The 23782-nt window shown below is 34.9% G+C and overlaps 1 protein-coding gene across 4 annotated transcripts in view; it reads left to right on the top strand.

The window, feature by feature from the left end:
• Window positions 1-23782, top strand: part of LOC127834361 (serine/threonine-protein phosphatase 2A regulatory subunit B'' subunit beta-like) — a 93956-nt gene that overhangs the window by 52144 nt on the left and 18030 nt on the right. For 2 of the 4 annotated variants that reach the window (XM_052360127.1, XM_052360128.1), the window contains 2 exons: window positions 16589-16969; window positions 22180-22283. In XM_052360127.1, the coding sequence (XP_052216087.1) occupies window positions 16589-16969; window positions 22180-22283 (485 nt within the window). Of the gene's footprint in view, window positions 1-3732; window positions 4070-5426; window positions 6214-16588; window positions 16970-22179; window positions 22284-23782 lie in introns of those variants that run through there. The other 2 variants (XM_052360126.1, XM_052360125.1) reach the window with 2 other exon arrangements.

A 23782-nucleotide genomic window follows, 5' to 3' on the forward strand; every position in this document is an offset into this window, starting at 1 on the left:
CCGCCACCCCCCCGCCCTCCAAAAAAAAATTTAAAAAATGTTGTTTTCCTTTTTTTTATTTTTGAAAGGTCGTCTAATAAATTAAATTATTGAATATGAACAATTTCCCCATGATGGCTTACATTATAATGTCAAGCACTCGAATAGTCGATCGCGCTGTCCTCTGACAGCTCTTGTTTAGATCCATGGCCAACAATACTATTCTGTTTGCTTTACAAAATTTCCTTAAACAGAAGATATGAAACTCTGGAAAGTAACTTACGATACATGTCTGGCTTCTGAATTGTATTTGCTGAAAAAATACAGTGTTTATTTTGATAAAGTATATGATTTCACCAGAAGAGAAATATATAACTTCATCAAGGGTATTTCATATATATGACTAGCCTGAAACATACCCTGTTTATTTTACTTAAGTATATGCTTTCACATGAAGAGAAATAAATAACCTTTTTACTGGTATTTTGATACATGTATGACCTATGGCTGACTCTGAAATTGTTATCACCAGTTCTGTAAATTGCCTTTTCCTCCCTCACCCCAACTACTTTATAACAGTGAAAATGTAAAACAAACATGCAAGTTTGAAACCTTGCCAGGCTCTAGTTTCCTAGGTAACTATCTTCTAGGAACTTATCTCCCAATTTTTCTTTTCATGATTTTCATGATGAGCGTTTGGGCTTATCAGGTAACCCCAGGTTGTCTGCAAGCAATCATGAGTACATTTCTTTTAGGCTAAATATGAGATTACATACCTGATGAAATGAAAACTGTTTATTTGATGAACAGCAAAAAAATAAAAGAAACATAAATATGTCTATGGCTTCTTCAAATGGAATTGTTTACAGAGTAACTAATTGACAGGTTTTCAACCGTTGTCAAAGATTGAACAAATTAAAGAATAGTGTATGATTCTTAGCTGAAAAATAACATGAAAACAGATAGATAATTAGAAAGAGCATTGAATTACTTCCCGTTTTCACTTTTGGGAAAGCAGATGGATTGGTAAGATACATAACGAGATGCACCTCACACATGATTTTCTCACTTTGATTAAGTTTACAAGAATTGTGTTTATTTATTTTAAGGCTGCTGCAGTTCTCTTTCATGATTCATAACATGAAAACAGTATGTGGGTGGTCTATTGCAGTGTTTTTTGGATTTTGGGATTGGGAATCTTTGGATTGGGAAAAATTGCGGCATTTTGACTAAAATTGGGAAATTAGTGTTGTTGTTATTTGCTAACAAATGCTTCAAAAGTGAGAATCAGTGTTTCCATTATGTTATTTATTTACTTAAGTAAGGTTCAACTTATAGCGCTGGATGGAAGATCAACTAAATGTTGAGATCTAAAAAAGAGGTGAATTTGGAATGGGACTGTTTACCAGCCCCCCAAATTTGAACGAAAAAACAACACTGTATAAGAAGACCATCACATACATGTACCTAAAAAGATTGAAGTCTATGTGCAATTCACTTAAAACTGATAATTATAAAAAAATTAATCAAAATGTGCATTGTCATTTTCCCCAGCCACCCTAGTTTGTAAAATTTTGCTGCACAACGAAAAATTCCTGATAAAGTGATTAAGTCCAACTGTGATACATTTGCTGGCCGGTTCAAATTACAGCATGTTTGCAAAGCTTAGAAAAAAGTATTTAATGTTTGTTTAACAGTTATTCATAAGATATTTTTAGAGAGCAGCTTGAAAAAAGAAAGTCTCAATGTGACTGCTTAACTCTTTGCATGCTGGGAAATTTGTTGTCTGCTAAATTGTTGTCTGCTAAATTTCTAAAATTAGCACTTTCTTCGATTTTTTTTCCAGAGAATACTATCAGAATAGCAAACAGTTTGGATCCTGATGAGACGCCACATTCAGTGGCGTCTCATCTGGATCCAAACTGTTTGCAAAGGCCTTTATAATTCGGCTCCAGCACTGAAAGGGTTAATGTTCAGAGTTGGATGATAAGACCAATTATAGGTTTACTGACATCGGCCACAATATTGACACTTGCGTGATTAAAACTTATTATATGGGAGAAGTTTTAAGTCTCAACAATTAAAATATTTGTGATACCAGGTCAGAAAACACGTTCACTATTAGCGTAAACTGTATGTGCATTAATGTATAAACCTGCAATTTCCATTCTCTGCCCTATTTAAGTTTTTCAGGATCAGATTTATTTAAAATTTTAAGTCCCATTAGACTTTTTTAAAGGTAGAACCATTTAATTTTCACCCACCTAAGTATAAATCTTTACTTTTGCTTTAAAGCAAATGGGCTGCCCTCTTGGAAAACTGGGCTTAATGCATGTGCATAAACGATTGTCCCAGATTAGCCTCTGCAGTCCGCACAAGGCAATCAGGAACGACACTTTTCGCTTTTATGGAATTTTTCGTTTGAAGGAAGTCACTTTTTAAAGGGAAATCAGTTTTTTAGGAAAGTATTTTTCTTGATTGGTCTGTGCAGACTGCACGGGCTAGACTTACCTGGGAAAGCACTATTTGCTCATGCAGCAAGCTAAGTTTTCCCAAAGCACGGCCCAAATGTTTAGAGTTATTTTACCAGGAAAGAAGATTGCTGAGAATTCAGTCGGTGTAAAATCTTATCATAACGAGTTTATAATATCAATGCATTTTTCTCATACCTTTTTAGGGCAAAAACAAAACATTTGGTTTAACTTTGGTTCATCTAAATAGTTTCTTAATGCATTTAACTAAAATTGTAATGCAATAACTATATTGGACTAAAATTCTATGCATTGACTATATTGGACTAAAATTTTAAAGCAATTTCTATAGTGGACTAAAATTGTAATGCACTATTTATTTTTGGACTAAAATTTTAATGTACGGTTTTGGATTAAAATTTTAATGCACTATATTGGACTTAAAGTTTTCATTGCACTTTATTGGACTTAATTTTCGTGCTCTTTTTTGGACAACAATTTTAATGCACTGACTATATTGGACTAAAATAGTAGTTTAATTGCACTGCCACTTAGTTTGATTGACAAGTATACTAACAGGTAATTAAGAGTAAATATCAATTAGTGGGGAGAAAACACTGAGAAATGGTTATCAAATTTGACAGGACATGACAAGAAAAAACCCAGTTGTCATGTTGGAAGGGAATATTGTTAATGTTTGTTGGAGCAACAAAGATTGGATGGTGTTTTTATGGTTAATATGTTGATGTTTTTCTACCAATGCTAAAAAAAAATCTGTTTTTGTGTATTTTTCGCAAGTTGTGTTTTAATTAAAAATTTATTCTTATAAGGGATATGTGTTGTTTTTCAGTTTCATTTTTCAAATTTTAATTTTAATTAATAAATGGCGATTTCTTTTTATTAATACAAATTGTGAGAGGTGTTAACACTTAATTGTGATTGGTGTAAAACTTGATACCGGTAATTATTGTTTAACCACCTGTTTTAAAGGTTGAGGTGGCAAACAGGTGTTTTGAAAATAAACATAAACTATGAAAGTTGTTATATTGATTTGCTTCACATACATTTTGTCTAGGCCACTAGGTGACTATACCATTCAATTTTGAATGAGTTGTGTGTAGTATGATCAGATTATTTAATGTTCTTTAATAGTTACCTAATAAGCCGCAACAAAGTTTACACGCTTTATTAAGGTGATGAGCTATAAAAAGTTTAAGTTTATCAACTAAATATTTCATGCTAGAGTAACTACGGTATGCATGGAGTCCATGTAATGTAGACTGGATGATAACAATGTATTTTGATAACTGACTGCTGTGTTATTGTGTGGGGGAAGGGAATTAAAATATTTCTCATACAAATGCATTGATAATACTATGATAGGTTGTTGCGGTGATAAATAGATACACTTCTGTGTTAATTATGGATTATGGATTATTTGTGCTTGAGAAAAAGGAGCCTATTATAAAAACTGATTCCACTAGCCAGAATATATCTGTTGTACAGTGATTTGTAGGCAGTGCACAATTATATCGCACTTATGATCAATGAAAATTCGGATTAACAAGAAAAACAAGCATAAGATTATAACTGATACCGCTAGCCTCAATAAATCTGTGGTATGTTCATTGGAGGCAGTACAGAATTATATCTTGCTAATAATCAAGGATAATTTAGATTAACGTTTTGTTCTGTATGTTGGTTATGATTAAGGATAATTTGGTTTTGTTTGGTTGTTCTAAGCATGTTTTATTACTTGGTCAGATTGTTATTGCTGGGATTCATGGTGCAGTGTATGTTGGGATATATTGTGTTTTTTGTTTGTTTATTTCTTGATTTAAGTTATTAATTACCTTGTTCGTAATACTTCCGTACTTTATTCATAACTGGTTGATGTATTGTTTTTGGAGAATTTATTGATTAAAGTTATTAATTACTTGGTTCTTTACTGCCGGACTTTATTTATAACTTGTCGGACCTTATAACTGGTGCATATATTATGGTTTTAGTGAAAAAAATAATATTTCGGTTATTCATTTCTTGATTCTTTACTTCTGGACTTTATTAAAAACTGGTGGATAGAATATGTGTTTTTTGTGAATTTCTTGATTTAGGCTATTAATTACTTGATTTAATACTCACGGACTTTATTTATAATTGGTGCATATATTGTGTTTTTAGTGAAATTTTTGATTGAAGATAATAATTATTACTGTTGGACTTAAATGCAGTTGTTTGGGAAGTCTGGATACTTCATTGTCAATTTTTAATGGACCTTGCAGCAATAGATATTATTGTTTTGGCTACATTTCTTTCAGTTCTTGTTACATGTTTTTAAAAAAAACGTCCATACCTTTTGCATAAAAGTCCTAAAATGTGATGGTTTATTGTCATGATTAAAATTAAAAATGAGTGATGTGTATAATTGTGGCTACACTTTAGAACAAAGCTCTGAGTTTTTAAGATGGATATGTTGTTAAATTTAAATATCCAGTTTTGTGATTAATTGATTTTGTTCTGATTATTTCCTGGTAGTAATGAGCACTGTTACTACTTTAACTTTTGCAACATGTATATCATAATCTTGGAGTAAAGCATGAGCATTTGCAAAATTGGCTTCGACTTTAAATTCTACTTTTCACTGACTGCCTGTTGAGGGGCATGGCAGTTTTTGCAAGTTTTTTATAATAAATAATTGTTTAACATAATTGTCAAGGTAAATTTAAAGACAGCCTTTTTGATCAGAGAGACTATTTGGTTCTTGAAAACTTACGACTTGATAATATATAATAGTGCTTTCTTGACGTGTCTCTTGATTTGTGGTCAAAATGAAATATCAGTTGTCAGTGCATGACACCTTGTGTTCATAAGGTAATTTTTTTCATCATGATTTGCAACTTGCTAGACAAGCATGTTAAGTTGCTCTTTATATGTGATTAACGAGCAATAATGTATGTCTTTGTCTTAAATTACTAGACACCAGTTGGTTCCCATCTGTATTCAAAAGACAATTTGCAAATGAGGATTGCATAAATAGTGAAACATATAGGTAACATTTATGTAAAGCTAATGTATCAAGTGGTTAAGTCCATCTTGGGCAAATAACATTGTGTTCATAAATGTCACAAGCAAGGAAACTGAAATGAAATTTGTGATTGATTTATTAAAAGGAAATTAACTGGATTATTAAAGTTTAACCACTGGCCATAACATGTTGACTCGGGAAGAAGTAATTTTCGAACCTCCCCCGGTAAAATTCTCGGTGAGTTTCGCGAAAAATGGCGTAAAACTGAATAACACTCATGCAGCCATGAATAATAAGAATATTATTAATTTCAACAACAACAACAACGTCACCAAAGTGAACGAGATAGAAATAGCAAATGCAGCAAAATATGGAGGCGCCTGTGTTACATATGTGTGTTCCAAAGTGACGTTATACTACAACAGTCGGATAGAGCTGAAATGGCGTCGCGCGCTACACCATTGCGGGACATGCGACTATGGTGTAGGGAAAGGGGAGACAACTCCCTGCGGTGCAATACATTATGGCATGTGCCTGCCCATAGTGGACAGGTTCTCTTTGCCGCAGAAATCTTCTCGGAGAAATCAGCAAATGGCTGTCTGGCCAAGTGCGCTCACATCAACATTGCCCGGGTCTGGGGTAAAACACGGACCGCTGCATTCTAGTCACGTGAATTCTTCCAGCGATCAGTCCAAGTCACAACAATCTAGTCAGCCTCAGTCCGTGAAATCCAGTCAGGTACGATAAAGCATGCCGGGTGTTTTGTTGTTCAAATCTGGGGCCGTTGTAGGGACCCATTCCCCATGGGAAAAAAACATATTCCAAATGGGATTAATAATTCCCATCATTTCGTATCCCATCCAGCTTTATTAGTTGAACCTTGGTGAATATAATATTGAAAACACTTTAATTCTAAATAATAAGTTTTTGTATGCAAAGTAACAACGATACTAATTTCCCAATTATAGTCAAAATGACTATATTTTCTCTATCCAATTAGGGCCCTGGCCTCATTTTCAAAATGTTTAGAAAAAAAACACTGTCATCATGTAATTGACCAAGTTTTGTCCCCTTAGTGTAAGAATTCAAAGTTAATAGTTAACCCTTTACCACTTAGATACGTATTTTGAAGCATTTGTAGTCCAATAGAAAGTTGAATTTAGTGTAAGACCTTTCTTACTACATTCAAGTTTTAAAGACTTCATTTCAAACCCTAGAAACTGATGAGCAGTAAACAGCATAAAAACTGAACAGACTGTGAGTTACTCGCAGGCTGTTCTGGTTTTATGCTGTTTGAACATAGCCATTTTCACTTTGCTTCTGAATGGGAAAGGGTTAATTGACCAAGTTTTTCCCTTAATGTAAGTATTCCAAGTTTGTAGTTCAGGGTATTCACAGTCATGTCCACCCTAATTATAATTGTCCAGTGTAACCCTAATTATAATTGTCCAGTGTAAAAAACCTACTTTTCTGCGCCTTTCTGTTTGTTGTGCTATAAAAGGTGTGTATTGTGCATAAGCAAAATATTTTGTAGGAACAAAGTTGAGAAAGGCAGGAATTTTTATGTTTTGGACATAATCCACTGTTTCATTTTTTGTCGACAATCTGCAAAATGCAACATAACTGTTTTTATTGCTGATTCCTTTATTATATTTGTCAATTAACCTTTTCCACTCAGAAGCATAGAGAAAATGGCTATGCGTAAAAATATGTATTGAAGTGGCAAAAGTTTAAATTATATTGAACTTGTAAGCACTGAACAAGCGTATATTCCAGAACGTATATTCCATCTGTTATTTTTCAACATGCCACCCAACTGTGAAATAATTTGGTTCACTGGGTTTAAATTAAAGTACAAGTTTTCTTAATTCAAGAAAGTAAAAGCATGTTGGCCCAGCTCTGTCAAAAAGGGATTTAATGCATGTTCATAAAGTGTCGTCCCAGATTAGCCTGTGCAGTCTGTACAGGCTAATCAGGGATGACAATTTGCGCTTTTTTTATATTTTTCGCTTCAAGAAAGCCTCCTTTTAGTAAAAATCAAGTTTAGGCAGGAAGTGTCATCCCAGATTGGCATGTGCCGACTGCACAGGCTAATCTGGCACAACATTTTACACACATGCATTAAACCCCCTTTTCACACAGCATGGCTCATTTAATTCTAGAAGGTGTTGAGTGATAAAGTAAATAAAATACAACAACCTCCATATCAATAAAACATCAAAGTATAATTTCTGAAACAATCAACACAATTGTAATGTGTTATCAGTGCTGGGCACAACTGTTTTCTTAACATTGTTCAAGTTTATTTTAATTCTTTCATCATTTGTCATCATTAAAATATTTTAGGTGTCATGACCACAGCACAATGCAGTCTTTTTGCAATTTCACAATATCACTGAACATTATACAATTGCCCTCTTAAACACACAGTATCCTATTACAATGGAATTCTACAACCTGTGATTTATTAGAAGGTGATTAGAATATTATTTTCATTGGGTTAAATTTAATGGTATATTTCACAGGTTGATGCAAAATTGTGTTACATGCTTGACACTTCTTGCTGAGATACAATAGTGTCACGCTGAATTGTTGCTTTATTGAAAGTGTCATGCAGCGATGCTATTCAAGTTGTACTTCTCATTTATGTTTTCGAAGGTCTGGCTCTTTTAGAAATTGTGTGCAAATGAAATCAAGTCCTCAAGCATGTCATGTAAGGTATGAGATTTCAAGAAAAATTCTGGATTGTCTTTCTTATTTAAGTCTGACTAAAAATAAATGAACATGTAGCCAAAACCTGGACCTTTCCTCTAAAACTTGTAGTAGTCTTAGGGCAGTGTTTTCCACAGGAAAGCACTGGGGTCGTTAGGGTGGGTTAGGGAGGGCTGCCGTCTTCATACGTTCATTTTTTTTACATTTGGCGCTGTGTGTAAAGAGTGTTTAATGCTTGTGCGTAAAGTGTCGTCCCAGATTAGCCTGTGCAGTCCACACAGGCTTATCAGGAACGACACTTTCCGCTTTTATGATATTTTTCGTTTAAAGAAAGTCTCTTTTAGCAAAAATTTAGTTTATTTTTGTTGTCCCTGATTAGCCTGTGCCGACTGCGCGGGCTAATCTTGGATGACACTACACATATGCATTAACTCCCTTTTCACATTTATTTATGACGTTATTTGGTGCTTTATGACTCTTCAGGAAAAAAACACAGCGTTTAAATCATTGATAATGCCATTTTTTAATTGTTTTATCCCTTTCGCACATAGATACGCATAAACCCGACTCAAATAATTTGTATGAACCCGACTATTAATTACTACTTGCTTACTCATTTTCCTTTTGCTATTCATTACCCTAGCAGCGATTTTGCTTTTTCTATGAATGAATGATGCTATTTACCTCCTCTCAGCCCTAAAAATGCCACAAATACTGTTTTTTTTTCCAAAGTGTTAAAACAACGGTTATAATCTCCATATATCAAACTTAAGGTATATCCCCCCCCCCCCACACCTCTATGTAATGGCAAAGGTCCCCATCCCACAGCAGTGAAGAAAAATTCTCTGGGCATGTGATCATGTATTAACTAAATACTAGACTGAAAACTGAGCTTTGGTCTTGTTTACACAATTTGTTCCCCAAATTGAGCTTGTTTGATGTTTATTGGCTTCATAAAGCTGGACAGCTCTATATTTTGTGCTGGTATAAACAGTCAAACACAGATTAAAAGTGACACCAACAATGTTAAAAATTGTCGAGTATCAATAAGACGTAAGAGTATCATTAGAGTGTCATTACTTTCTTATTTATCAGGATTGGAAGTCGTGACAAACATTTAGTGTTTAACCTTATGGCTGTAAAATTGATTTTATTCAAGATGCAATAAAAATGTGTGAGTCCTACAAAATCGATAGCTTAAATTATATGACTGCATTCCTTATTTGTGTTATGTATTGCCTAGGGTAACCACAATGTTTGAAGTTCATTAAGTATGTGTTTGTTTAATTTTGTTTTCTAATCTGTAAATTAGGTAAATGTATCCTATACACTGAGAGCATGTAATTTATAAGACACAGGTATTTATAGCTTCAGGAAATGATTGCTTTTTTCCTTCAGTGTGACACAGCGGTCCGAGTAGGGCTGTAACGATACATTCGAATTACTTGAATATGGCTGTGGACGAATGGTATTGGTTATTCGCAACCTCCGGAACCGAATATTTGACGAATACAAACAACGTGGTTTCGAGTTAGAAAGTTTAATCATCTTATCTAACATTACAAATGAAGTTCAAAACTGTGTTCAAAGTTTAAACAGTTCTAGTCAGTGTTTTGTTATATTTCATATTTTCAGTATGCAATGATACTCAATTAATCAAATTGACAAATACTCATAGTTTTATACTATATAATGTCATGTCAACTTGTTAGTATTACTTTTGTTCATTGAAATTCATATTCGCGAATAAATATTCGTATTCGCCAAACCTGTATTCGTGATACGCATCGTATTCGTCACCTAGTGTATTTGTTACAGCCCTAGGTCCGAGATACTTTTTTAGAGCTGATTTTAACAAATGTAGCAATAATTTACATTTATGGAAAGAAAACACAAAGTCATGTCATTTCCAATGATTGAATGTTTTATGTCCACTTAAAGTTGAATATAGTTCCGGCACTGTCCTTCAGTCTGGACTTTTTCGCTCTCTAACTCTCTTAAGTATTCATCTGACTTATTTTTACCAAACTTTCTTGAAATTTTTATTAGCATAAAATGGCCGCCATATTCAATAAATACCCAAATCTCAACTGGCAGTTTGGAGTTATGACCCATAAATTTATCAAAATGTTGCTCTTTCTTTATTATTTTTTTTGAAAGCATATCTAAAAAAATAAAAGAGGAATGCATTTTAGATATCAAAAGGCCGCTATGTAGGTAGATCTCATTGAGGTGATGTGCATAGCACATCTACCATAACTCTTGTTTCTTTATTATGCTCCCCCAAAGTTTTTTTGGGGTAGCATATAGTCGCCGCTTCGTCTGTTTGTGCGTGTGTGTGTCCGTCCGTCCGTGCACAATTGTTGTCTGGGCTATTTCTCAGCAATTAATGACAGGAATTCAATTAAACTTTATGGGAAGCTTCACTACCAAGAGGAGATGTGCATATTATCAGCCGGTTCTGGTCGGATGATTTTTCACTGAGTTATGGCCCTTTGAAATTTTCCATTAACTGTACATATAGTGCAAATCTTGTCCCCCCAACAACTGACTGGAATTCAATGAAGCTTTATTGGAAGCTTAACTACCTTGAGGAGATGCGCATGTTATTTGTGGTTTCTGGTTAGATGATTTATTTAGAGAGTTATGGCCCTTTGAAATTTTTAAGTTGCTAATACATCCGTCGTATTATTTTGTCCAAAGTTATGCCCCTCAAGACATTTCCTTTTATCTGAATATATAGTGCAATATTGTGACAAAAAAACTTTGGGGAGCATCACCCGTCTCCGACAGTTTCTTGTTTTTAAAGTTACGGCCCTTTGTAAATGTTTGTACTTTCATTTTGTCCACAACATACCTTTAACAATTAAAGAGACATTAACTTAAATCTGAATAGGTAGGTTAATCTCATTTAAGGAATGTGCAGTGTACAAGAACATTGAAAGTTCCAAGATGTAAAAGTTGTAATATACAATTAAAAGACTGTTTATAACTTTAACCTCAAAACAACTCAGGAACATATACTTTAAAGTGGTGAAGTAAAAAATAAAGCATATCAAAATCACTTCAGTAACAAATTGCTACTGTCCTAAAAGGAAGTCTCATTGTTGACATAAATGCGGTCATTGTGGAAAACACAAAATCTGAATTTGTCCCAAGTGTTGTTTGTGGGAGAAAATGTTGAATTTGACTCCTTCAATCGTTGACAGATGCTAATCTTATCCTTGTTAAGGGTACTTGACTGTTCCTCAGTTACCTAGGAGATTGTCACTGGTTGATAACCAGTCCGGGTCAACTTAATGCACATAATTACAGGGCAAATAAATATGAGGTAACTGAGAATAATGCAAGGGTAAATGGGTCACCTCTATGTCTACTTGTGTTGATGGTATTATCGTGTTTTATTGCGAGTCCCCTTCTACCCCAATTGTTGACAGAGAATGGCTATTTTGTTGTAACAATCTATGGGGAGACAGTGGGATTTTCACTAGAAATAAATTTGTGGTCATTTGTTGTGGTAATTGATAACAGTTTTCATTAAATTTAAATAAATGAATATTAAGTAGATATTGTCAATGACATTGAATTAATCATATGAGTGTTATCAGTGCAACTAAGCTCTGAAGGTTAAGCATATTAACATGTTCTGTACATTTTCAAATTTAATTAATTTTGGGAGTTGAAGAATTTTGAACTTCCAATGATTTTAAGTTATGTCCTAATGGACAACAGTTAGTTTATTGTTGCTTATTAGAATCTCATTAGAACTTTCTTGTAGGTTATTAGATTATCATAAGAAATAATATGAAGTTTATAGTAGTTTATTAGAATACAATTAGAAATATTATTAATTCTATTTTAGTTTATTAGAATACCATAAGAAATAACATGAATTTTATGGTAGCTTATTTTAAAATCATTTGAATTAATATGAATTTTATTGTAGCCTATAAGAATATTATTACAAGAAATATGAATTATGGAAACCAAGTTGTATATATTGTTAGAAAAAATAGGTATCAGAATTATGAAAAAAATTAACATTAACATTTTGTTAAAGTAGAAGTCTGGGCAAAATTGTTGATATTGTTAACATATTGAATAAAATTGTGTTCTTTAAAGTTGATTTCATGACTTACAGATGCAAATGATGTTTGAAAGACTATTCAATACAGTTTAAAGGGTTTTAAGTCCAAACAAACAATATCAAATACAATATGTATTGGTCGTTACATAGTTATGGTATATGTATTCCATCATGGCCTGGAGTATTAACACAACAGAAAGTAAAAAAGTGATGTTTGCACAACTTTAACGTATGCTTAACCTTGTAAAGTATAGAAAATATCAGCGTAATTTTGCTACTTCTGATAGTAAAGTATTAATAAATATAATGATTTGTATTAGTCTTTTCAAAATAATTGTTTTATTTTACCTGCTTCGGGCGATTAGGAAAAAATCTATGTAATCTGTTGATTAGATCTGCCTGTTATGAAGTTGATAACCTGCTTTCACAATTTAATCTGCGCCCACACAATCCAATCTGCGCCCACACAATCGGATCTGCGCCCACACAATCCAATCTGCACCCACACAATCCAATCTGTGCCCATACAATCTAATCTGCGCCCACACAATCTAATCTGCGCCCACACAATCCAATCTGCGCCCACACAATCAAATCTGCGCCCACACAATCAAATGTGCGCCCACACAATCTAATCTGCGCCCACACAATCTAATCTGCGCCCACACAATCCAATATGCGCCCACACAATCTAATCTGCGCCCACACAATCCAATCTGCGCCCACACAATCAAATCTGCACCCAAACAATCCAATCTGCGCCCACTAGAGCTGCAACGATTCACCAACAGCTCGATTCGATTTCGATTTCAGACACTCCGATACCGATTTTTTCGATTCGATTCATCTTTAAACCTAGATTTATCATATATGCACTCTTATGCCTCAAAATTAACATTTCTGTTCAAATGTTATTTCAATAAAACACATAAAAAAGAAAAGCAAATTAGGAATTTTAATATAAAAACTTCTGACTAGAAGATTGTGTTGATTACACAATAATATAAAAAAACAAATAAATAATCATAAGAACTTATCTGGAATCAGTTGAATGGTAGTACTATCACTATTATACTTTTACCCAAAACCGCTATAAGCATGTCTACCATTGTGACATGACAGCATAACCTGTTACCTGTAGGACAAATCACATTCTCTAATGAACTTAACAAAATTACAATAGAAATAGAACTACTTTTCTGGCTCGCCACTTCAGTAGTTGCACTTGTGCGACCTCTTAGTCTTGCTAAATCAACGTTATGTTTGCGTTTGACATGTTGCATTAGATTAGTGGTTGAGCCAGACTTTGCGTACACCACATCCTTGAAGCACAGTTTACACTTTGCTTTATCGGTAGGGCTACCATCCCGAAAAAATACTGCCACACTTTTGATTTTAGCTTCTTAGGCGCATCTGATAGTTTCATTTTGTCGGCAACAACTTGTTCAGCCATTTTGACGCTTTTTCTGAAAGTAGACTGTTATGGGCTTATTGATTGGATGACTTAAGTAATAAGCAACCAATCGCGCAGGTCGTAATTACAGGTAAAGATAAAACCTTCAACTTCCGGTATCAATAGTCAGAATACAGCGTGATTTACGTATCCATGTATATATATGTATATATGTTAAAGAATCAAATCGAATTGGGTAGGTTTGGTATCGTAATCGAATCGAAGCATTTCAAATCGATTTTCGATGAATCGGATCGAATCGTTGCAGCTCTAGCGCCCACACAATCTAATCTGCGCCCACACAATCAAATCTGAACCCACACAATCCAATCTGCGCACACACAATCCAATCTGCGCCCACACAATCTAATCTGCGCCCACACAATCCAATCTGCAAAAACTCAAACCCACAGCCTCCATTTATAATATTGAAAATATCTGTACGAAGAATTCAAGGAAAAAAGTCAGATGGATGTAAGAAGAAAATATTATTTAAAAAAACAAAAATTCCACCATAAATTCTGTATGTCTGCCACTGTGATAAACTATAGGTGTTTTGCAGAAAGTTTTTAAATCTTGAAAACAAAATACCTATATCTGAGAATGTGATAATCAGATGTTATAATTTATTGTGCTATTTTATGCAATAAGTAGGACAGTTAGCAGGAAGTGCAACTTGTATTGGAAACTGATGCCTTGTTATATCTTGCCCCGAGAAAGTGTGACTGGGTTAACACTCAATGGTATTTTGACTTAAATACTGTTAATACGTTTCACATGGTCAAAGGCCCCCGCCCTTCATGACATACACAAAATAATATAAAATGCCAGAATTATAAAAATGAAATAAAGCTTAAATTGAAATCATTTCACTTAAGGGCTTAGGGGAAAACTCAACTTTCATTGAAAACAGTTTCTCAGATTTGTAAAGTAGAAACCCAACAAAATTGAACTGCTTTCTGAGAAAACTGGGCTTAGGCATGTGCATGAAGTGATGTCACAGATTAGCCTGTGCAGTTTGCACAGACTGATCAGGGAAGACACATTGCGCTTAAAACAAATTTTTCATTTGAAGGAAGTCTTTTCTAAGTAAAACTTTGTTTTAAAGCAGAAAGTGTAGTCCTTGCTTAGCCTGTGCACACACTGCACAGGCTTATCTGGGAGGACACTTTATGCATATTTCATTAAGCAAGTAACCATAGAACCATGTTTTTTTTCATTCAAAATTGTGTGCGGTATTCGGCCCAATTCAACCGGAGTTAATATAATACTGAAAATACTTTTATTCTCAATTTTAAAGCTTTTTTTGCAGAACAACAATAAAACTTATTTCCCAATGTTAACATCGCAAATTTTTCAAATCCAAAAGGATCTGCCCCCGTTTCCAAAATGGTGAAAAAACTGTAGAAGTTAGGTCAATTACTGTGTGGTAATGCACACAGGTGTATTAAGGCAGACAAAGATGTGTGCCAGACTCCATCAATTACTGTGTGGTAATGCACACAGGTGTATTAAGGCAGACAAAGATGTGTGCCAGACTCCATGTACAATCTGCTCTTCTGTTTATCTAGATTTTCCAGTATATTAGCAATTGGTTGGTTGCCTCTTTACTCAGATTTTCCAGTATATTAGCAATTAATTGGTTCCCTGTTTACTCTGATTTTCCAGTATATTAGCAATTGGTTGGTTTGCCACTGAACCCATTAATGAACAGGATCTGTTCTCATAATGTGTTCATGCAATCTGGCCCAAAACAATAATGGCTACATAATTACAAGGTGATTAGCAATCTGTGTGCCTGTGTGTGTACATGCCAAATTTCTGAACGCTGTTGTTGACTTTGGTTGAAGGGAATGCATGATAATTACTGTACCCTCATTAAATCAATATTCGAGATGAAAATAGGCTCCAGTCCACTTTCATGTCAGGTTTTAGAGTTGTATGTAGTAAAGGCAACCATTTTGTCTATTTTAGACAATTTCCAAAAGCTTGTTGAAAACACAATCTTCCTGAGCAACCAATTTTTGTCTGTTTCAGAAAAAAAACACGAACAAAATGCTGACAGTTTTCAATGAAATGTTTGATGAAAAAACTTTTCTAAGCAAGCATTTTGTCTTTTTATGCCCCCCTTCGAAGAAGAGGGGTTATTTGGTTTGCTCATGTCGGTCTGTCGGTCGGTCTGTCGGTCCGTCCACCAGGTGGTTGTCAAATGATAACTCAAGAACGCTTGGGCCTAGGATCATGTAACTTCATAGGTACATTGATCATGACTCGCAGATGACCTCTATTGATTTTGAGGTCACTAGGTCAAAGGTCAAGGTCACGCTGACCGGAAATAGTAAAATGGTTTTTGGATGATAACTCAAGAACGCTTATGCCTAGGATCTTGAAACTTGATAGGTAGATTGATCATGACTTGCAGATGACCCCTATTGATTTTCAGGTCACTAGGTCAAAGGTCAAGGTCACGGTGACCCGAAATAGTAAAATGGTTTCCGGATGATAACTCAAGAACGCTTATGCCTAGGATCATGAAACTTCATAGGTACATTGATCATGACTCGCAGATGACCCCTATTGATTTTCAGGTCACTAGTTCATATAGTTTCAATTGCATGTTTAAAAAACAATAAAAACACAAACTAGTTGATGAGCAGACTTTTTGTCTAACTTGGACAGTTTCCAATTGCTTATTTGACTTATAAAAAACAACTTAATTAGTAGCTAGTTTGCCTATTTCAGACCATTAACTAAATTGCTTAGCATCTAATTTGTCTATTTCAGTGAGTTAACAGTGGTTTATGTGAAAAGAACTACAAAACAAAAGCCAAGATACTTAGAAACCATTTTGTTCATTTCAGACAGTTTCCAATGGCTCATCTGCGAAACCAGACAAGGTGGATTCTTCTTCTACCATCCTCAAAGATGTCACAACCTTTGACCGCGACCCTGAAAAGGAGAACACAAACATTTCAAACATTCAAATCAACCAATCAAATCAAAACATTGACACTTTAGCTACCTCCAATAAAGAGAGTGCAAGAGTGAAAAAGAAAGACAACTCTAGGCCTTATAGCAGAAACACTGTGATACAGAATGCAAACATACCAAAGTTTTTTTTTCCAATGGGTCGCCCAGCTGAAAAAGATAGTTCCGACGAAGTTTTGTTGCGGGTTTCTCAGGAATTCTCGAAAGTGGAAGATGGGAAAATCTACAGGAATCAAATGGGAACCATTGCAAAGGTAATGTATCTATCTTACAATATAATAAAAATACTTAAACAACATAAAATGCGCTGCCATGAATGCGCAGTTCTGTTTAAGAAAAGTACCAAAATGATGCCCATTCAAAGTCTGATGTAACCCTTTCACGCTCAGAAACAAAGAAAAAATGGCTACCGGTATATGCAACCAGCGTAAAACCACAACAGCCTGCAAGAAACTCACAGGGTGTTCAGGTTGCATGCTGTTTGCTGCCCATCAGTACCTAAGGGTTTTAATAGACTTATCCCGGAATTCACACAAGTTTAGAAAAACCCATTAATCCAAGGGTACAATCAACGCTGGTTCATTATATCAAACAATGATAGCTTACTTTAAATAATAACGGTTGATATGGTGTGTGATTTTGAAAGGATTTCAAATGGGTAACCTTTATTTGTACCAGCAGATTAGTGGTGTTTTCCGAAAGATTTTTTTCCGGAAAACTTATATTGAAGCCTTTAAAAATTGAATCTAATAAGAAGGTCTCTAATTTAATTTGATTTTCATATGGACTACAAATTCATAATAGTGTGAGGTATACTGTTAAAAGGCTCCAGGCATTGTTCTGACCATTCAGGATAGGGAATTCGTTCACGCAAAAAGTCCACTGATTTCATAATATTTATTTGATACATTTCTTTAATTTACAATGGTTCAAATTATAAGAATAAAATCATATAATTTAATGCTGAGTTTTCATGAATTTTGATGGACACTGGACAGAAAATACAAATGGTAAATTTTAAAGGAACATAAATCTTTAATCATGCTTTTAAGCATGTCATATCCATCACGAACAAAACCAACTTACTCACTTATCCTAACTGTTAAATTATTTGCCGTCTTTAATCTGTACAGTTTGTACCAAACAATAACCAATTTACCCATCAATGACTCGATCATATTAGCTAATTATCAATCAAGAATCAATGGTTAAAAATAAAAACAAATGCTGAAAATCTAACACGTAGCAGTAAATGCAAATACCGTTTTTTGTTAAATGGGTTTCATTTGGCTTCAACACAAACCCGATAGAACCACAACCCAGACTCAAGTTAGATGTGAAAGTTATAAGTCACTGTGCGGGTGTCAGTTTAGAGCAATTTTGTTGGTTGGTACTGATTTAAGTGGTCGTTATAGCAGAAAGCATGTTGGTAGGATCAGTCAGTGTAGCGACCATTCAAATACAGAAGGAATCAAAGCGCTGAAGGCACTGAAGATGTTCGCTATTGCATAATTCAACACGCAATTCATTTTTGAAATCAATCGCAAGTTTGAAATGAACACACGCCATTCAACGTTATAAAGTGTGTGTCATAGCGCACGGGTCGAGTTTTGTGTGCACTTTTTATCATCCTTATTATTTCATAGAAATAACTAAGACAAAATAAAAACAACATGCTTTTTGGAAGTTCTGAAAGCATAGAAAGTATGATGAAAATGGTAATGATAACTTAATATAAAGAAAATTTGCAGTCACCATATTAAAGGAATATTTTTTTCTTATATCAAATGACTATCTCACCAAGAATATAAATTCATAATGAAAGTTCCGTGTACAAAACTTTTGATTTTTGACACCATATACAATTCAAAATATACAACAATCTTCGTATCTTGTATATGGAGGAATAAAAGTATATAAACATTGCTGTTTATGCTTTACTTATTACCCGAGCAGTTCACACGGTGTCAACAACGCTAACATAAACATAGGTATAGTGCACTCATGCGCTTTTAGGCGTAGCTGTTTCAGTTTTCATCTTAGTGACTTTTACATAACGCCAACAGACACGCATGAATATTTTCGAATATATAATAAGCTGATTCGAGATACAACTTCTGAATTTTTGCTACATCACTGCGTATGTGCTCAATTCAAAGGATGAAGCACTGTTCAGTGTAAGGAATTCCGGACTACTCTCTGTATGCTCAAACGACACAAATTGTGGCCCTGTTACAATTACGCGTTACAATCCATCTCGCAGAATTTCACTTTCGCCTCCAAGATGAGAAAACAATCATTAGCGAAATAGTATAGTGTCACGATAAGAGAAAATCGTTTAATTATCATACCACAATGTTTGCCGTACTTGGTCAGCACGTCTGGAAATCATTCCTTAATGTGTGGATAGGCTGCCATTATTAACAAGTTTGCTATTTTCAATTCAATTTTGTATCAAAAAGCATTGTTCTTAAATGTGGCATTTTCAATTCGCAATGAGATTTGTAATGACCCTCGTCATGTGAAAATGGGTCTTATTCCATATGCGCCCATCATATAAATAGCCCACTCAGCTATCACTCCTGGTAAGGAGAAACATAACATATTGAGTGATTTTAAAGCGAACAGCATCGCCTATGGCCTGACTGCGCAAAAGCACATGTTGGGTTTAACAAACGCTTGCCGAAACGCATAAGACCCATTTTCGCATGACGGCGCTATTGACGTGTGATTTAAATGTGTCGAAAGAAAACTGCGTTTAAATCAAATATAAACATACGATATATTTCGATAGTGAAGAAAGATACTCATAACAAGGCATATGAGGACACATATGAAGTGCTCTCCCGTAGTATATTTTTTATTTTACTCACACTAATGTGTGGTTTGACAATGCTAACACACATTTCATGCGGTGAATATGCAGCTTACAAGTGAAAAACACAACACAATAGTTACACTTTTGTTTAATTGTATTTAATTATTTAGAAAAGTAAATTGCTAATTTTATTTCAAAGTCAGCGTATACGCCGACTACATTTTTAAAAGACACTTATTGTTATAAATATATTTAATATAATATATTAGGTTGTTTTCGGTTTTAGCGATTAAAAAGCATTTTCGAGGTTGCCTATAGTATGCCTGTAGTAATTCATGAACTCATATCCAACTGTCTATGTATTGAGAACTGTGAATATAAACAAGCTTAACCTTCTACTAACCTTCTGCTATTGCATTTGTATTATTATTATAAATTGCTTGTTATATTCGGGTTTAGCAATTATGAAACTTTTTTTTGTCTATGGTATCGCTGAAGTTATTGTTGAACTTATGTTCAACGTTTTATAAATTGAGAATATAAACAAAGACCTATAGATAATATGGGTCTTTGATATAAATAAGCGTCAACTTTTTCCCGAATCTCTCATTTTACGACCTGTACTACGTCATTGAGTTGTATGCGAGAGCGTAACCTATTGCGTTGTTATAACCCGTAAACTTTCCTTTGTTTATCGACAGACGCATCTATTAATAGCCTCATATATCATGAATGCCAAAACAACCGGGTAAAAGAACCACGTGACCAAATAGGACGCAAAACGCAAATACCATGCGACTACGACTTTTATAATGTAAGAAAGCTCCGCAATTCCTTTGAAGTCGGAGCCTTGTGATTGCTATTACTTAAATAATTGACCTCTAACTGAAGTAAGCAAAGGAAACGCAGCACCTAATTGACCCATTCCTTCTATGTGCGAAGGCAGATTGAATTTTACTAATGTATGGTTTGCCTATTATAACACACATTATAATGCGGTAAATATGCGACTAACAAGTAAAAACACTATAATTAAACTTTTGTTTTGAATTAAGTTATTTAGAAAACAAAATTCCAAACCTTATTTCAAAACAGCAAGACTACATTTTTTAGAGAATATTATTGTTATATTTAAATGTTTTTTTAACAGTTTCAGCGATAATGAAACATTTTTTTATGTTGTCTATCGTATCCCTGTAATAATTGTTGAACTTGTGGTCAACGTATTATTAATTGAGACCTGTGAATATAAACAAGCGTAACCTTATACTACTGCGTTATTCTCACACGGACTCCCCTTTGTTTATCGCCAGCCTCAGATTTATGAATGAGCTGAGCGAAAATACTACGTCACGCACACGCAGCAGAAAGTGGACTATTTTAATCATTCATAAACAATCTCCTCCGCGACACGTACAATATGATCATTGTTCATTGATTCTTTTCTATAAAACACCGTTCGAAAATATTGAATGTAACACGATATTAATATAATGTTGCCATTTGTGAATACACATAATTGGAGAACTCAAACCTCTTGCATAAATTATACAACTCTTTCTTGCGCGGATACGCAAGCGGGTATTGGGTTAATCATACCTAGTCGTATCGACCTGAATTTCACACTAAGCACTTTAGACGGGCGCTAAAGCGCCCATCTAAAAATTCAGGACTGAAAATGGGGGTCGTCGTAGCGAGTTGATTATAATGACGTGGTTGTTGTTTAGAGAGTTGTTATTTTTAATTGAAATAAAATTGAGATATATTGAGATCAACACTTGTTTTTTTCTTTTTTTTTTGCCCCCCTTCGAAGAAGAGGGGGTATATTGCTTTGCTCATGTCGGTCGGTCTGTTGGTCTGTCTATCCACCTGGTGGTTGTCAGACGATAACTCAAGAACGCTTGGGCCTAGGATCATGAAACTTCATAGGTACATTGATCATGACTCGCAGATGACCCCTATTGATTTTGAGGTATTTAGGTCAAAGGTCAAGGTCACGGTGACCCGAAATAGTAAAATGGTTTCCGTATGATAACTAAAGAATGCATACGCCTAGGATCATGAAACTTCATGGGTAGAATGATCATGACTCGCAGATGACCCGTATTGATTTTGAGGTCACTAGGTCAAAGGTCAAGGTCACGGTGACCCGAAATAGTAAAATGGTTTTCGGATGATAACTCAAGAACGCATATGCCTAGGATCATGAAACTTCACAGGTAGATTGATCATGACTTGCACATGACCCCTATTGATTTTGAGGTCACAAGGTCAAAGGTCAAGGTCATGGTGACCCGAAATAGTAAAATGATTTTCGGATGATAACTCAAGAACGCTTTTGCCTAGGATCCTGACACTTCATAGGTACATTGATCGTGACTCACAGATGACCCCTATTGATTTTCAGGTCACTAGGTCAAAGGTCAAGGTCGCAGTGACAAAAAACTTATTCACACAATGGCTGCCACTACAAAGGACAGCCCATATGGGGAGTATGCATGTTTTACAAACAGCCCTTGTTTTTTTTTAATTCAGATTTTTCTACCATTTCGCTATGGAAATTAAGGGACCCACAGCTACATCAGAAAAAGGCCTGGTGCCAGAGATAAAGGGTTTAAAGGCTCATACTTTGTGTGTTTGTTTCAGACCTGTGGACTGCCCCTCTACTGGAAGTGCCCTCTGTTCATGTCCTGCGGGGGCAGCAAGCAGGGATACATCACCTACAGCATGTTCTCTACCATGTGGAAAAGGTATCAACCTGAGCTTAAGGCACGTGCGTAAAGTGTCGTCACAGATTAGCCTGTGCAGTCAGCACAGGCTAAACAGGGACGACACTTTACGCATGATCTAGATACATCACCTACAGCATGTTCTCTACCATTTGGACAACAATTTAGCTTTTACTGGATGTTCAACGATTGCATGTTCACCAATGTGTAGAAAAGGTAGACACGCGTATCTACTTTAACCATGTTCTGGGAAAATGGGGCTTAATGCATGTGCGTTAAGTGTCCTCCCAGATTAGCCTGCGCAGTCTGCACACTTTCTGCCTTAACTAGATTTTCCTTTAGAAGAGACTTCCTTCAAACAAAAATTCTATAAAACCGAAAAGTGTCGTCTTTGACTACATACTGCAAAGGTTAATCTAGGACGACATTTTACACACGTGCACTAAGCCTGGTTTCTCAGAATGGGGCTCTAGTAATTAATGAAGTGACCTGTTCTGTGTTTAACTGAGTTCACACAAAAAAGACAAGCTATTGTACTTGCGTAACAATTAACCCATGCAACATAACTGTAAATAAAATTACCAGCTGCAAGATATCAACATCTGGCAACCATGTTTTTCCCGTACTTGTATTTATTATAAAAAATATATATTGATTTACATGTTTGCTAAGTAATGACTTTGAACTGAAAGTTGGATGAAAATCGTATCGCGCAATACCCCCAATAAGCTCTATAACAGCAATAAACAAAGTTAGATCTAGGTGCCTTGTTACTTGTGGTTCTTAAGAATTCTAAGAGTTCTAGGAGATTATGATCTGGGAGATACAGCCCTCAGTAGATCAGTGTTTATGCATTCGGATGAAATTTTGGCCATGTTCCATATTGGAAATTGGCTGTTATTTTTCGTAAACAGATGGAAAGAATATGAAGAGAAGTGGATTTCTTCAGTTAATTGACGAATTATACCTACTCCAATCACGGAGTTAGCATGAACGTGTTTGTCATGTTAAGAGCTGTAGACGTGCTTGAGTAACATTATAGATACACAAAATAGTGCTAAATCTGTCAAAGCCGTAAGGTGGAATATATCAATAGCACCATGATTTTACAGAACCATAGTAAATTTTTTATATAATATTAAAAAACACTATTCTCAATTTAAAAGTACATTTTGCTAACATGTTGTTACAAAAAAAAATATATTTAAAAAATGCCTATGTTTGTCAAAACAACAGGATTTTTCCCAATCCACGTCCTTAAACGAAGAATGAAAAAAACAGATGGCTGTTCTGGTTTAATGTTGTTTGCACATACCCATTTTCACTTTGCTTCTAAGTGGGAAAGGATTAATACCTATGCCAGTCATTGTGTCTCAACAGCATGTTGTCTTTTTCCAGTCACTCTAGTTTAGTGGCACTGCAAAGTGAGTTTATTTCATAACAACCAGTGTGGGTTTGAAATGTATGACACAATAGTCTGTTCTTGTTTGTAGTTTTTTGTAGTAATTGACTGTTGCTTG

The sequence above is a fragment of the Dreissena polymorpha genome, chromosome 6, assembly GCF_020536995.1.
Source record: "Dreissena polymorpha isolate Duluth1 chromosome 6, UMN_Dpol_1.0, whole genome shotgun sequence".
Classification (NCBI taxonomy): domain Eukaryota; kingdom Metazoa; phylum Mollusca; class Bivalvia; order Myida; family Dreissenidae; genus Dreissena; species Dreissena polymorpha.